Genomic DNA, 16200 nt, shown 5'->3' with positions numbered 1-16200 from the left:
TTTGGGTAAATCTGATATCTTTTATAAAACCAACTCAAATAATCCTCTTGTTCATGGCATAAATCAAACCCCACTGATGATAGTAGCAAGTACAGTTGATGTAAGAAAAATACAATCAGACCCTTTACATTTATATAGTGTATTCCAGTGAAATATTATGCAGCATTTGATGTTTTTCATATTCATCCTATTTCTTTGCTTGTAGCCTATACATACATCCCTGCCAGATACTGATCAGTGTTGCATATAGTAATCATTCTTGGTATGCCTACTATATCCACCTACATACAAAGTGGCACTTACAGCAACAGCTTCTATAATTTTGCATACCCTTCTGTCTTTGGATGCAAGATGTACAATAGTCATAAATAAATATCATATCATACATACAAGTCCAAAATTGGGAAAGCATCAGCTCTTGCTAGTTTGAATTTATTCTGTCATCTAGAATCTAATTCATGATCTAATCATCACCTCTCTTTAGGGCTATTTCAGAAATGGAAATTGTAGTGAACGAAAATAGAGAGGAAGTGTTTTCATGCCATTTCATGTTACCGAAAAGCATCATTGTTCTACAACATTTACAGCTGACTCATTGCACCAGTAAACTATGGTTTTCACAGGAAACAGTGTGGAAGTGAGAGAGAACAGAGTCTACCCTCAGCCTACAGGCATGACTTCAGTATGAGTAACCCTCCAGCCCCGACAGCAAGGGTGGGCAAAATGCGACCCGCTGGCCAGATGTGGCCTGCCAAGCCATTCTATCTGGCCCGCAGAACCCCTAAAAAAATTAGGAAATTAATATTATTCTGCCCTGGGCTGCCTGTCATGCGGCCCTCAATGGCTTGCCAAAACTCAGTAAGCGGCCCTCCACCCAAGATTATTGCCCACCCCTGCCCTACAGGGACTGAAACAGAAGCTAACAATACATAAACATCTTTCAGATGGGGGTGCCCTGTCTAAGAACCTGTAGGACTACTGACCAAAAGACCATACAGCTGCCTGTGTCCAGACCTACTCCTGAAAACACTACTATACCATGATTTATTCAGAACAGACAGAGCATGTCTTCCACATACAGAGGATGCAAAATTCTCCTCAACCTCCCACCATTACCATTGTAGTTCTGCTGCCTCAGGGATCTTCCACAGACCCTTTATTCAAGGGCAAAATATGCCATAAAAAAAACTTAAAAGGTGTTTGACATATTCAGATCCTGAAAAGTTGAACATGTTGTGTTCCCATTTTCCCTATCAGTACAACTCTGATAGTGCCTGTAGTTCTTTCAAGACCATTCAATTGTTTAAATAAACCTCTAGACTGTGAAATGCTTTTGGGTTTTGATCCATAAGGAAATCATAATAGGCCAGAGCTGCTAGACTGACTGATACAAATAAATGCATGTATTATTAAAGGATACCCCAAAGTGGTCTGATTTTTTTTCCCAGTTTTGAATAATTGTTTCCTAGTTTTGAATTCTATGAGAAAACAAAAAAAAGCTTTGGTGTATTCAACAGGAGATGGCTCATCACCTTAGATTTGATCAGATAAACAAGTATCCATTCTTTTGTGTACTTTGTTTCTTTTTTTTTCTGGGTGTATACTGGATATTTCAGGTGCTATTAAAGAAGCCGAAGATACCCTTTACCTGAAGATACTTGTTCTGTAAAACAAAACAAAATAAAGCATACTAAAATTAAAAATAAGCATATCTTACTAGTTTTGAGTTACTCCAAATTGCACTTTATTTCCCCTCGCCTCCCCCCATTCTGTAGATATTTACCATGACTTACAATGAGTAATTTTAGGCTTCCACCAAGAACCAATATCTTATAACCCTATCACAAGCTTTATAACTTGTTCTCTTAATTTATTGCAATAGTATTATTTGTCTCTAATAAGGTTGTACCAGATATAATAGAGCCATAATATCAAGCTATACTAAGACCAGTTTATATTACAGTGCTTTCAGCCCACATAGGTACCTATTATGTTGAAAAAAGTCTTGATGCTCTTCTCACATTCTCTAGTGTAAATCAAAAGTATCTCCACTATAATTAACAGAGTTATGCCACCATAAGATTGATGTAAGGTCCGAATCAGGTCTGTGCTGTATTGTGATCTATCATTTGCCTCTAGCTATTTAACGAACCTCTTAGCTATGACCTACTCTTGGAAAATATGCTGAGACATTTCTCAACCCTTATGGATAGGTGAACAGATTTCATAAGTTTCACATCCTGTTTCTAAGAAAGAACAGTTTATGGACCAGGCAATAAGACATTCCTAATAATTTTAAATAATTTTGAATTGCCCCAGTGTCATGAAATAAATTATTTCTTTGCTTAACACATAGCTCTTTCCTTGGTCCTCAGTCTGGAAGGACTCCTCTACTTAAGACTTACATGAGGTACCATTTAGGGCACATCTGCATAGATGTAAGCAGGTGGAGGCAGAGAGTTTGTATTTATAAAATCAAAAATCTGCTAGATGCAGCAGGAATTACTCTGCTGCTCGTTTCCATAAAAAATATATAAAGATCCTGTCAAGTATTTAGCTGCAGGTATAGAGAAATTATTTAACTACACTGGGAAAGTAATTGTTTGACACAGATCAAATGGCCCCTGGTAACTTTTGTCATCTTAACTGTACATGGTATTATAGCCTCCTTCATAGTTACCTATGCAGAAATAGCAGGGAATACCATGGTGCATTTGAATGTTTCTTATTACTAGTATATTTTCTAAATTTCTATTTTTGCATTTTAACATATAGCTCCATCAGCCCTCCCAGACGCAAGTGGGACAAGCAGCCTCACAATCCAATCTTCTGCATTTGGCTCACAGTCAAGCATCTATGTCTCAAAGCCCAGTACGTCAGGCTTCCTCTTCTTCTTCCTCATCCTCCTCCTCTTCAGCTTTGAGTGTTGGCCAGTTAGTCAGCAGTAAGTATTGCTCCCTAGCTCTAGCTCTGTTTCTCCTCTCTGTTTCTCTCTGCCATTTGTTTATCTGCCTGATCTACTTTTTTCTCCTTTTGCATAACGGGCAGTATATTGCTAATATACTGAAGTAATCCTTGTCAGTGAGAACTGCTGAGTGTTGTGATGATGAATAAGACTGGGAGTAAACATGCCACAAGAAATTGCAAACAGTACTAAAAGTGGTCATAAACATGGTAGGAGCCCTTGATTGATTGTCCAATGGACTTAGTGTAGTGGCAGTCTATCCGCATTCTTAAAATGAAATGGTAGTTCATATCATTTGGGAGAAAAACCAACTAATCATATAATATAATGAACTATATTACTTAGAACTTAATTGGTAGCATGTTCCATTTGTTGTCCAGGCTGCTTGTTTTTATTGTTGTTGCTTGTTTGTTGTTGTCAGCATCACCATCATAGCATGTTGAGGCCAATTTGCATCAGGACTCCATTATGCAAGGTGGTATGCATACATTAAGTAAGGGACAGTTCATGTCCAGAAAAGCTTACAGTGTAAGCAGAAAAGAAATACAAAGGGTAAAAGAGGAAAGAGAGACACAAGTATGTGACATGACTGTCTTCAATATTATAAACCAAGTCAATTTCTGAGCCAGAACTATAACTCAGCTTACCAAATGCTCAGTCCGCAGTCCTTTTCCACTGGAACACGCACTTCACCTAATGCCAAGTATTGATCTGGTAATATTTGTACATGTATGTGAGAAGCATAACAGGTTGAAATAAAACGCAAAAATCACTAAGGATCTGCCTCTCTGCAAGGGACTGAACACCGTAAATCTTAGACGGATTCCACTTACATATGGACAATTACACGGACAATTGTTTCTTGACCTTCAAGACACCTATTCTCATTTTCCAATCATACATTTCCACTAGAAATACCTCTGATTTTTGGTGGCCCAGGTCCATTACCACAATGAGACCTTCCATGTGGCCTCTCAGCAGCCCTGAGAAATTGAATCTGCACCAAGGTACTCTCAGTAGTGGCCATGTACCTCAGCCAGCAAGGAGTCCATCCCTAATTAGACGATTGGCTGGTAAATATGATACCTCAGCAAATATCACCTCACTGCTGCTGTTTACCCTAGGCCTGTTGCTGAATACTTGAAACAAACTGTTGCACAAAACCTGGAATTCTTAGGGCCCACTTTGGACTCTGTGGCTATGATTACACTTCTACGAAACTTTTAAGAACAATGCCAAGCATACCTTGATCACCTGCTCAAGCTTACAAATGCCAAAAATGGAAATGTGGCGGTGAAGCCACTTTAAGGGAATCTCACAGTACTCCTCTCGAGCACCCCATAGACAGAAATAGACTGTGATATCCAGAGCATACCTACCACAAGATTGACTCATCTTGTTACTCAACTATCACCCCACTATGACTGCCAGGGCTTATATCTCCATTCTTGGCCATGTAACTACCTGAGCCTTTATGACACTATGTCAAACTTCACTTCAGATGCATGCAATCCTGGGTACAACAGTCCACTCTCTAGGGCAATATTTTCTAAGTACAACAGTGATGATCTCCCTGGTAATTCAGTCTGTCCTGGGGCAGTGGAAGTTTCATTCATTGTGTACAAGAGTTACAGTTCCTCCCTTCACATTCATCAATGGCAATCATGATTGATGCTTCCTTGGTAGAATGAATATTATGTGCCAAATGACCTCAAGGAGCAAGGTGTCCAGATGTTACAGAAGACAAAAGTTCAGGCCAGTGTGCTGAAGCAAAACAGAAAGCATGTCAAGCCATCCTATACTGCCCATAGAGAATGTCAAGGGCAGATTATGATAGACAACTATGTTCTGCACCAACAAACAGCATGAGATTCTCCACCCCGTGCAGGAAGTTTGTTTGTCTATGGCAGTGGCACTTTTGCCATTAAATATACCTGTAAGCAAAATAATATTCCTGGCCTCTGGGACAGTAAAATAGATTGTATCAAGCAGATTCATGTCCACACGCCACTAGTGAGAAGTCAAGAACGTTTGTCTCTCATCAATATTTACAGGCTTGTGCCATCTGGAGACTGACCTATGTATGTTGTATGTCAACAGGAAGTGTCTGTTATTCTGTTCCAGAGCAGGTCTCTGTCCCGAATCCCTACCTGTTGCCTTCTTTCTTGCATGATCAGGAATCCTTCTGGACACTTTCAGTCCTCTCCTCTGATTCTGGGGGCTCCACCAAGTAACACACAACACAGCTAAGATGATCATGCTACACTCATGTATGGCCAAGGCAATTTTGGAACCAAACCTTCTGCAGGTATCACTGACATCGTTCATCTATGCTTCATCCAGATCTGCCGACATCTTACAGCCTGGATGCTGGGTGACTTAAGGAAATAGAACGTGCTCTGCCTTTATCAGACCTCCCAGTTCAAAGAAGAAAAGAATCAGTTAGATTTGCTTATCTGGCTAAGTAGTCCAGATTCTCAAGATGATGCCAGGAGTGAAAAGTCCATCAGTGATTGCAATTGTACTGTAATATCTGCTATATCTTAAACAAGTGGACTTATCCATCACCTTGTTAAAAGCTTCCTAACTATTGTCAGATCCAAAATACTAGATGATGCCAAAATAGAGTTGCTTGTACAATTCTAATTCAAATCCCACTTGTATATTTGCATTGTGATTCAGGCTCCAATTACAAGATCCTATACATTTTTTTCTGTGAGATCCCAGCCTCATTCAATAGCTCTGAATGGATCTGCTCTGAGAATGAATCCGGACTATGTAGTAACCCAAATTGTTGTCTCCAGGAACCTCTGCCTCATTGTTACAGAAATTGGGAAGTGATCAGTGAGTGAGCAGGGAATCACAGGAGAAGGAAGAATTATCTCATGATCAAGGCAGTTAAATATTGACCCTACTTCTACTGTGTAAGTCTAATGTGATAGCAAGCAAGTCATTTAAACCATTTTTTGCAGAGGGTCAGTAACATTGTGCTCCATGTCTTCTGGATAATAATACCTTCTGTAAAAACAAATAGGGCAGGAAAGATAATGTGGGCCCTTATGCTGGCCTTGTTTTATAACACTATAACCTGGGGTCATACAAATAAATTAAAAGGTGAAAAATTTAAAAATATAAACAATGTCTGGTTTTGAGGAAGTTGTATTACTGTCCATTTCTCAAGGCTCTAGCCATCCTAAATTCACCATCCAGCTCTGCCAGAGGTAGAATTTGTATTATAGGTAGGATATAGGTAGGATTTGTAGTCCTTGTATAATAAATGAATATAAGGAAGTTAATACTTTCAGGTACCTCTGTATGAGGCAAAACTGTTAAATATGGTGACATCTATCAAGTTATCTAATTAATTACTAGGGCAGAATTCTGCCACTCTTACAATGAGCAATAACTTGCTCTAAAACAAAATCAACTTTAATCAGTTAAATTACTAGAAATATTGTTATTTACTTTGAACAAAGGTGGCATAATTTGACTCTTAATAACTTTTTAAAATCCTATATCATCTGTTTTCTTTCTTTTTTCTTTTATTCATTTTTTTCTTTCATCCTATGAACATTTTTTCCTTGCTATATCTATTATTCCCCAATATTTCCTAAAATTGGTTAACCCTTTTAAAACTTACATCTATTTTCTCATATTCTTTCTTTTTTGCTGGAGATTTTTTTACTACAGATTTTTCACCCCGGTGTCCTGTGATACATTTTATGTTTCATATTTTTTTCCTTCTTTCTCTGACTGCCTTTTTCCTTTATTTTTTTTTATGTCAGCTACTGTAGTTTCAAATCTGGCAGTTGTTAGTCCTCGTTCAGGCAAAACTCCCACTCATTTATTGAACCAGGTCCTTGCTAGACCTGAGCAAGGACTGAAAAATTTATTCCTATTTTTTTCTGTCTGTTGGTATTGTACTTAGCCTTTTTCTTTTATACCGGTTCTCTTCTATACTCTGATATCTTTTGTCATTCTTTTCTTTCTCTCTTCTGCTTTCACTTATTAAAAACAAAAATGTTAGGGGTCATCTTTTTCCTTTCCCCTCTTCCAATTCTTCCCCTCATTGCTTGACCTCTCTCTCCATTCATTTTTCTCGTTTTCTTACGCCATCTTTCACTGAATCACATTCCCTCTCTTTCAATCCACAATCTTTCTCCCAAAAGTAAGCAAACCACAGCAAAGAGTAAGTCTACACTGCAAGCTTCCATATAGCTAAAAAATACCCAAGCAAGTTTTAAACTATGAAGCTTGGTACAGCCTAATGTATTCTGCTCCAAAGCTGATTATGCTATCGTCACAGTGTAGACATAACAAAAGTTATTTCTCCCTTTCCCCACTTCTTGTGCTTCCATGCATTGCAATTTACACCTTTCCTCACCCAGTTAACTTTGTTTCCCTAATCTTGCCTGTTACCCACTCATCCATCTTTAACAGCAGGGAAACCACCCTTGTTAGCATTCTACACACAAGAGGCAGGTCCAAGCAAGCATGCATTTGCAATATGCAGCACCACATACCACATGCATCGTACATGTAAGTGTTTCCGACACTGCTAATTTATACTGCAAGGGGTGATTTTGACACCAGAAAATCCTGGGATAAAAAAAAACCATGCCTGAAAAAGGCGGGGTCGTGCACATGGCAGCAGTGTGAGCCACCCGAAACCAGAGCCTGGCCAGCCAGAGCCACGCTCCAGCTGCCAGCCAGGCTCCCTGATACCAGATAGCCACCTTTGGAGCCCCAGGATTCCAGGTAAGGCTGCTGGGACCAGCCCAGGTGCTGGCCTCAACTTCCCCTACGCTACCACGGGCAACTTACTGCATGCCAGACCGCATATGCACAAGAAACTGCTTGTCCCAGGTATTCCCCTGGGACAAGGAAGAGTGGCCCATACTGTGCCACTGCAATTTGTCCCTGGGAAATACCATGTGCATGCTTGTCAGGACGTGCCCAAAGAGTTCTACTTTCCTGGAAGACATGCTATTTTCTGTGTAGAGTTTTATGTCCATTACCAAAGAGATAGAAAGATATTTGCACTCTTCAGGACAAAGCAGAGAACGTGCCAAGGCTCTGCAAGACTTGTATTATGTCCCTGAAAAGCTGACACTGGAAAAAGGCTTCTCAGCTATAGAAGGAAGCTTTTCAAAGGACAAGGTTGGGAAGACCCTGTAAGAGCTTTAGAATTCTCTGTTTTGATACAAGAGCCTTTCCTCCTTCCCAACTATAATCCCCAGCACAAGAGTGAGAATTTGTGGCTTCTTCTTTCTCTTGTTCACTTGCAGAGAGATTTTCAGTATACCTGTCTCCCTGGAAGCCCCACATGGTTCATCCTTTGCTCAGCAGGAGCCAGTAGCTGCCTAAAAACAATAAAGTATCAAACCTCAATATACATTTGTTTCTTTAATCTATGTATTGCACAGACTATGACAACTCAGTGTAGTTGGCACACACCTCCTTTCCCCTGACACTGTACCACCCTGTCCACGCTGTCAACCATTTTTTTAAATTTTATTCAAATATTGAAGGAGAAATTAAGTTACAAGGGAAATTATAAAGCCAGCAAAAAATGGCAGTTAACTTGGCAATAACATACATAACCTATTACATAACAGAGTGTCAATTGAATCCACTAGATATATATGTTCTTGTTTTCCCCAAGGACTTCAGTGAGGTTTTGCTCTGTCTAAATACTATAAATCTAATTCAGAAATCATTCTCCCGAGTTCAGGGATGGGAAATTTTAGAGTTCCAGTTCAGCCCCATCTCTTCTACTAACTTCATTATTCAAAAATCTTTACATAACATGCTGCTAATTCAGCAGTTCTTCTCTAGTAGGTGTCTACCATACATATCTGGCTCATCCAGACAAGCACAGATGTGCAGTATATGGTGCCACAGACCTGTCTGCAGTGCCATACACCTCACATGCAGGCATTACCTGTGATGCTACTTTACAGCAGGGGGGTGGAGGGGCAGGTTTACCTGGATCCCGGGGTAAAAAATCCTCTGCCCAAAAAAAGCAGGGTGATGCACATGGTTGCAGCATATACTGCCCAAAACTGGAGCCTGGCCAGCCGGAGTCATACTCCAGCTGTTTGTCAGGCTTCCTACTTTGGCTGCAGCCTTGATAGGCCCCCAGGATCCCAGGTAAGGCTGATGGGGCCAGCAGAGTTGCTTTCCCCAGTCTCCCCTATGGCACCTGAAGTAACCTGCCACGCACCAAAGCGCACATGGCACAAGTGTTCCCCTGGGGCAAGTAGTAGCAACACAAGGGGAAACAAATGTCTGCACTCATTTGGATGCACCCATCAGGTCTTCTCCTCCCTCATTCTTTGATTCCATGGTAAGTTTTGTTCTCACTTGCAAGGATAAATTCAGTCTACTTCTGTAGTCCAACATCTCCATTGTAGAAAAAGACCTAAAAAGCAAAAAGGTTCAACTGCAGTAATATGCAGCAGAATTCAACCAGAATAATGTCCAAACCAACAATCGCTTGGCTTCCTATGTCTATTTTGATTTCCTTCCCAAAAGCAATCAGTGATGCCACCAGTTCTAAGCAGTCATAAAATATGCCCATACTGTGGTGTTTACAAATTTCAGGACTCCGTTCCATGCTCTATGAAAGGCTGATTTGTCCATAGGGCTCCAGCAATATCCCTACTCACAGCACTAGAAAGGGAAGGAAGGTAGTAAGGGAGTCCACTATCATTTGGATCGCTCAGAGAAACTCCGAAACCACTGTAAGTTATTGGGTCATTTGGCATCTGTACATTGATGAGAAGATTTTGAAAGGGCAGCTTCACACCCCACCTCCCCATTGTATCTCCTTAATAACCAGTATGTTGTATAAGTCATGCATTTACCCTAAGTAGGAATATCTCATATCTTTAAAAAAGGCTGATACTTTGAGTATGGAGCCCATCTGGAGCCCTTTCAAAAGGGCAGCAGCTGTAATGTTCTGATTGTTATGTGTGAATGAACCAAGAATGTTAGAAATGTAGCAAAACCCTCTTCAACTTTAACACTACTTTATGCTACATTTGTATGGTTCGTTTATATGTAATTAGAGTGTAACATCTACTGCTTTTTTGAAGGTTCCCCTTTTGAAAGGACCACAGCTGTGTGCATGAGTGACTGGTGCCTCCTGAATCTGGGGGTGCACCTGCAGAAGCTGCTGATGGCAGCAGCCCTGTCGGGGGGGCATCAGTCCTACCAACAGCATCAGCATCAGCTGCCAGGGGGCACTGGCCCTGTCAGGCAGGGCACGTGCACCCCCATGCACCCCCTACCAGTCGCCTATGGCTGTGTGTCCACACCCTTTGTATAAACAGTAGAGTGCTGTAAACCTGAAGAATCTCAAGCATGTTCACACAAAATAATTACAAATATATATGTATGCATGCCATAAGTTGGAATACTTCATATTTTTAAAGACATGAAAGATATGCATATGTGTATACACACACACACATACAGATTTTAGTGTGTATGTGGGTAAGTGCCCAGATATCCATACATACACACACACGCACATAAAATGCATGAAATAAATGTAATGTTAGTTGTCAAGACATGCAGCTTCCTTTGGCTTCAACAAAAGTTGAAGTGAAGTGCTCATCACTTCTCAAGATTACATAAAATATGTGTGTGTTTCCATATGTATAACATCTGTATATATATGCATACAGTAATCTAGGGACATAGCCTCATGCAATTTCAATTTTAAACTGCAAGCCTTGTGCAATTACAAAAGAGAGAGCCATAATTGTTTTGGTAAAACTTCTCTATTTCTTGTTCAAACATTCTAATCATTGTCAGCTATATCTATATACTAAAATCTCCCTCTCTTTTTGTCTCTCAGTGAGCTAAAAGACTTTTTATAGGGAGTTTCAATCCTAAGGGAATTTTTACATCAGGGTTATAAACCCCTGAAAATAAAAGCTTTGTTACGGTAATGCTGACAAGACCTTAACTATAGTAGCACTAGCAGGAGCCACTGTAATATAGTGCTCAGCTCTATAATGTAGTCTAGCACAGTCCTCCGACAACTACTTGCATTTACAGAAATTGATGGGTTATTGTGCTGAAAACTTTTCACCTAAGAAGTCTCAAGAATGAGGTGAAGAACAATAGAGATGTCTCGCTGGGAGAATGGCTTCACTACACGGAGGATTGAACAACACTTTGAAATCTTCCACCATCCCAGTCCCATGCTGTCTCCAGCTTGGTGAATGCTTTCATTTAGCCAGGGATCAGTAGCTTGGGAGGGAAAAAAGTTTCATTCTCCAGCTGTTGTGTCATTTCCCTTGATAAGTCCTAAATTGACCGAGTTATCCAGCACCAAAGGAGCCTTCCTGTTGTAGACATCCTTTATTATGTGCCCTTTCAGGGACAAAGGCTTCTGTGTCAGTAAACTGCTATGGAGAAAAAGGACAAATTTATTCTCACAGCATCATGAGCATTATCGTCTGAGGGTCTAATGTAAAAATAAAAAATTGTGCAGTATTACCATCTGAAACACGATGGCACAAGTTGCAAATGCTCCACTCCTTGATTGCCAACCCGACAGGATGCAGAATGAAAACCGTGAGAGGTTGTTTCCCCCCAAGCCATATTTTAGGAACTGATTATAACACTAAGATGTTTCAAAGATAAATATCTTGGTGGTTTACTTTGGGTAGCATTTAGTTGTGTGATTTGCATTTGTTCCAGACAGTATAGAAAAGGCATCGTTTCAATGAAACCATCATCCCATTTTCATTAGTTATGTGTATTTTAAGTCCCCAAGGATATTAATATATATCAGCCCCTTATGTGAGTCAGTGATAATAAGTGAGTATTATTTGTTGAAACTAGGCATGATTTCCAAAGGTAAAAATGAAAGTGAGGAGCCATGTGTTGACTTCCCTAATGCCAGCACCTAGAGGAAATTAGGCACCTGGCCAATTGTGCCAGTTATGCCTTTCATGATCTCTTTCATAGCCCTGAAGTGAACTGGAACTACCTTAGTCTGTAAATAATTAGCATTTTAGCAAGGACATAAATTATAAATGATTTGTAATACAACTGAAAGTCCCTGCCTTATTTCTCAAAGTGGAGAAACCTCCTTTATACTTCAGAATAAAATACATAGTCTAAACTGCTCATATGTGATGTGAAGAATTTACACCATTGAAAAAATATTTCCACAGATCCTCAAACAGCCACCGGGGAGGTGGACGGGGTGAATCTGGAGGAAATACGGGAATTTGCCAAAGCTTTTAAAATCCGGCGCCTGTCTCTTGGTCTGACACAGACTCAAGTTGGCCAAGCTCTAAGTGCCACTGAAGGCCCAGCCTATAGCCAGTCTGCTATCTGCAGGTAACAAGTTACATAATATGCTATATTCTCCTCTCTTCATTCTTAATTTTACTTATTACTCTTATTTGGTTGGGGAGGGGAACGGTTGGTTGTGAGTATTTTAATTATATGAACTCATTGCTTCCATGGGGGACTTAGACTAACAAATAGTATTGGTATCTGGCAGATGAAATATGCTTACTGTGTGCCCTTAAAGTAACTTCAGTCTTTTCAGGCTGTTTTTTTAACAAGTAGGAAACAATAAATATGTTCCTGGCATTGAGATTTAATTCAGTAGTGGAGCTGGAGCCCCTGCTGATGCTGCATAAGCACCAGCTGACCCTCTTCATACTGTGCTATTTTCTACAGATAGGGTTACTGAACAAACATTTCATGGCTGCATCCCTGCTAAGTTAAAGCCTGTATTACTGTGGTTTGCACTTCATATATAGGATGTTAATGATGATTTACCTAGGCAACACAGAAGGGGGAGAAAATTAACCTTCGTGTTATCTTGCAGACTTTTTGGCATTAATGTTTTATCACCCAAGTGTTTAAAACAAGCACATCCAGAAAAATGAGTAAGATTCTACCCTACCTTCAAAAAATGCAGTCTTGACAGAGTTAAAGTAGTTAGAGGCAAATACCATGTATGCATGTATGTATGTTACACTAATCCCATGTTTATGCATGAGATAACAAACACACTTAGGTAACAGCTTTTTCCTCTTGGGCAATGCCTTATAGTCTTCCTCCATCAGCGAAAGCCAAGAAACCAACTCTAAGCTCATTTAAGTGGATTTTGTTCTTGGTGATCCATGAAATGCTCTGTCTTTTTATCTGCTCTTTATACTTTTAATGTATTCCCCATAGAACGGAAGTGTACTTTTCCTGCAGTTTAAGACTAAGGTTATAAATAACATCAGTATGGGGTAGTGAGCTTGCAGCTCACATTTTGCTCAATGATTTTCCATAAAACCCATTGATTGTTGTTAAATACAAAAAGCTCCATAGGATCCTTTCACTTCTATAGCCTCCCCTACTGTTTTTTCTTATAAGATACCTCCCTGTAGAAAATAACCTTTATTCAGTCTATACAAGGATACTACTGCTGGGAAATTTGTTTCAAGACTTGTATATCGTTATACCAAACAACATGTGCTGAAGCATCAACACTAACAAGCAATGGCAATGATATGAATGCTATTGTCCCCTGTTGCTAGGCATTAATTTTATTTTTTTTTCTCTATGGTCGATTGGTAAAGAAGACCCAAAACAAGCAGAGTTCTTAGCAATTGTCAATTTGCTGGAGCTTCACATTCCTTCTTTTTTTAAACATGCCATATTTAAAATGTATAAATTGCAGTTCTCTTTATTTCTTTTCTTCCCTCTCTTATCTTAAACCACAATTCCAAATAAAAAAATGAGGATGCTTTAAATTAAAATGAGGAAAAGGATTCCTACTAAATTATGGAAAACCATGAAAGGCACAGTTATGATTAAGTTGGATGCAACTATCCAAGGGTCAGATTGTAGAGCTCCTATACTGGATACGATCCTTCTCCTTCAGTAGTCGTATTGACTACTGAGGCTCGTTAAGAACTAATTCACTACTGAACATAATGAAGCATTCCTCATCCGCTGTAAGTGTATAGGGCTGTATTTTTTTTTACCTTTTTATCCCCTTTCCAAAAATCTGCAGTGACTATTCTCTTATTAAGCAAGGTTGCAGGCCACTTTGGAAACAACCTATTGGAAATACCGAATTCTATTTTTCCCCTCATGGTAGCTAAAGAACAGTGAGTTCCACCAGAGAAATATACCCAACAGTTAGAAGTTTTTTGGAAATTACTCTTCATAATTATTTCTTCTGAGTTATTTGCATGTGAAATAATGTATTTCCTCCTGAAATGTTTTCTGAAGTTGCCACTTGTTGAATACAAAGTACTGTTGGCATGGGTTCAATCTGCCTTCTCTTCCAAACCTCCTTCTCAAGCATATTCTGCTTACTAATAGCAGTGGCATTTCAGCACCACGAGGCCTGGATAGCTCACTGGGATGTCATGCAGTACTGTTTGCCTTTCAACAGTGTCATTTTAATGCTTGGGGTGGAGAGGGGGGCAGTATAACTTGACGTTACAGGATTTGATGAAGAATTTAAATGTAAAGATGAAGCATATCAACCTGATATACTGAAGAAGCAGGAACTTATACTGGAAGATCTGAAATGTGAACTCAGTTCTTATGTTTGTTTTTAGAAAGAATTAAAGCTTTGTGTGGCTGTTTCTCCAGATATTTCATAGTATTTGTAGAATCTGGTCTAGCAAAAGATTTTTTGATGGCAAAATGATATATAGAAGACCTCATTTACAGGAAATGATATCATTCTGGTACAGTTTGCAGATATCCCACAATAAACCCAGCTTGGTGCCACAGCATATTAGTGCACTATTATGCTGGGTTTCATCTGGAAGGATGAGTCTGTCTTAACACATTGTGGAGGTATTCAAGATAATTACAATATGTCCAGCTGTTTCAGCTGAACAGTACAGTAGCTATGGGAGTCTTTTTTCCTACCAAGAGAAGGGACATGGTGTTAACTTGCATACGGTGAAAATTGCTTTAAAATAAAAGGAATGGAAACTGAAATTCAGAGCCTGGTATCCACCACTGCTTTGTATTACTGAAGTGATGCCATTTGGACAACACAAGATCGAAGACTAAATAAAATAGTTAATCATGAGTAAGAAATTTTAAAGAGCTATTATCTCTGATGTCATTTCCTGTAATTAGGTTTGGATTTGCAGCTTTTGAGGATGAAAAAACTGATCTTGAAATATGAATATTGAACTGATAGTTTGTATTATGTAGCATACTGAATTCTTAGAAGTTTGTCAGTGTTCATTTTGTGTTAGCTTGAATATATATACCTATCTCATGGCTTTCGTAATCCATTGTAAATTACCTCTGCCAGTCAATTAGTCAGGCAGGCAGGAAGTCCCACCCTGGCAGAGCATCAGTGTAAGACTCTTCTTTCTCAATTTTCCCTCAGACACACGATCCTGAGAAGCCACTTTTTCCTACCACAGGAAGCCCAAGAGAACACTATAGCTAGCAGTCTGACAGCCAAACTGAACCCTGGCCTTTTGTATCCTGCCAGGTTTGAAAAGCTGGACATCACCCCTAAAAGTGCCCAGAAGATAAAGCCGGTGCTTGAGCGGTGGATGGCTGAGGCTGAGGCCCGCCATCGAGCAGGTATGCAGAACCTTACTGAGTTTATCGGAAGTGAACCATCCAAAAAGCGCAAGAGGCGTACCTCATTCACGCCACAAGCTCTTGAGATCTTGAATGCTCACTTTGAGAAGAATACGCATCCCTCTGGGCAGGAAATGACAGAGATTGCAGAGAAACTGAACTATGACCGGGAAGTAGTTAGAGTTTGGTTCTGCAATAAGAGGCAAGCACTGAAGAACACAATTAAACGTTTAAAACAGCATGAGCCTGCAACAGCAGTCCCTATGGAGCCCTTAACAGACTCTCTGGAAGAAAACTCCTAAAATAAAACCACAAAAAAAAACCACCAACAAAAATTTAACCGTTTGAACTCTATGAAAAAAAGCTCATTCATCACCCTTGTAAGTAAAAGACTGAGAAAACTACAAGATGGACAGAACAGTTTATAAATGTCCGTGGGTTTTCCTATATAAAAACAAAACAAAAAAATACACAGCACTTAGTGTGTGTGTGTGTCGTAGAATTAGTTCCCAAAAAAAGCCAGTTTTTTTTAAATGGACTTAAAGTAAACCAAATAACTGCTTACTTTTTTCTGTATATTATGAAAATGTGAACACGTTTTAAGGAAAAAAAAAACAAAAAGAAAAAAAAACTTT

The 16200-nt window shown here is 39.5% G+C and overlaps 1 protein-coding gene across 2 annotated transcripts in view; it reads left to right on the top strand.

Moving 5' to 3' along the window:
- POU6F2 (POU class 6 homeobox 2) overlaps positions 1-15882 on the top strand; it is a 421158-nt gene extending 405276 nt beyond the window's left edge. Inside the window, exons 8-10 of one of the 2 annotated variants that reach the window (XM_090048651.1) lie at positions 2776-2944; positions 12163-12331; positions 15363-15882. In XM_090048651.1, the coding sequence (XP_089904777.1) occupies positions 2776-2944; positions 12163-12331; positions 15363-15867 (843 nt within the window). In that variant the 3' untranslated portion in view covers positions 15868-15882. The remainder of the gene's footprint in view (positions 1-2775; positions 2945-12162; positions 12332-15362) is intronic. The other variant, XM_090048652.1, reaches the window with a different exon arrangement.
- Positions 15883-16200: the final 318 nt, after the last annotated feature.

This window comes from Crocodylus siamensis, chromosome 5, assembly GCF_052110815.1.
Source record: "Crocodylus siamensis isolate JL-2025a chromosome 5, ASM5211081v1, whole genome shotgun sequence".
NCBI lineage: Eukaryota > Metazoa > Chordata > Crocodylia > Crocodylidae > Crocodylus > Crocodylus siamensis.
This window is presented reverse-complemented; position numbering and strand designations above follow the sequence as displayed.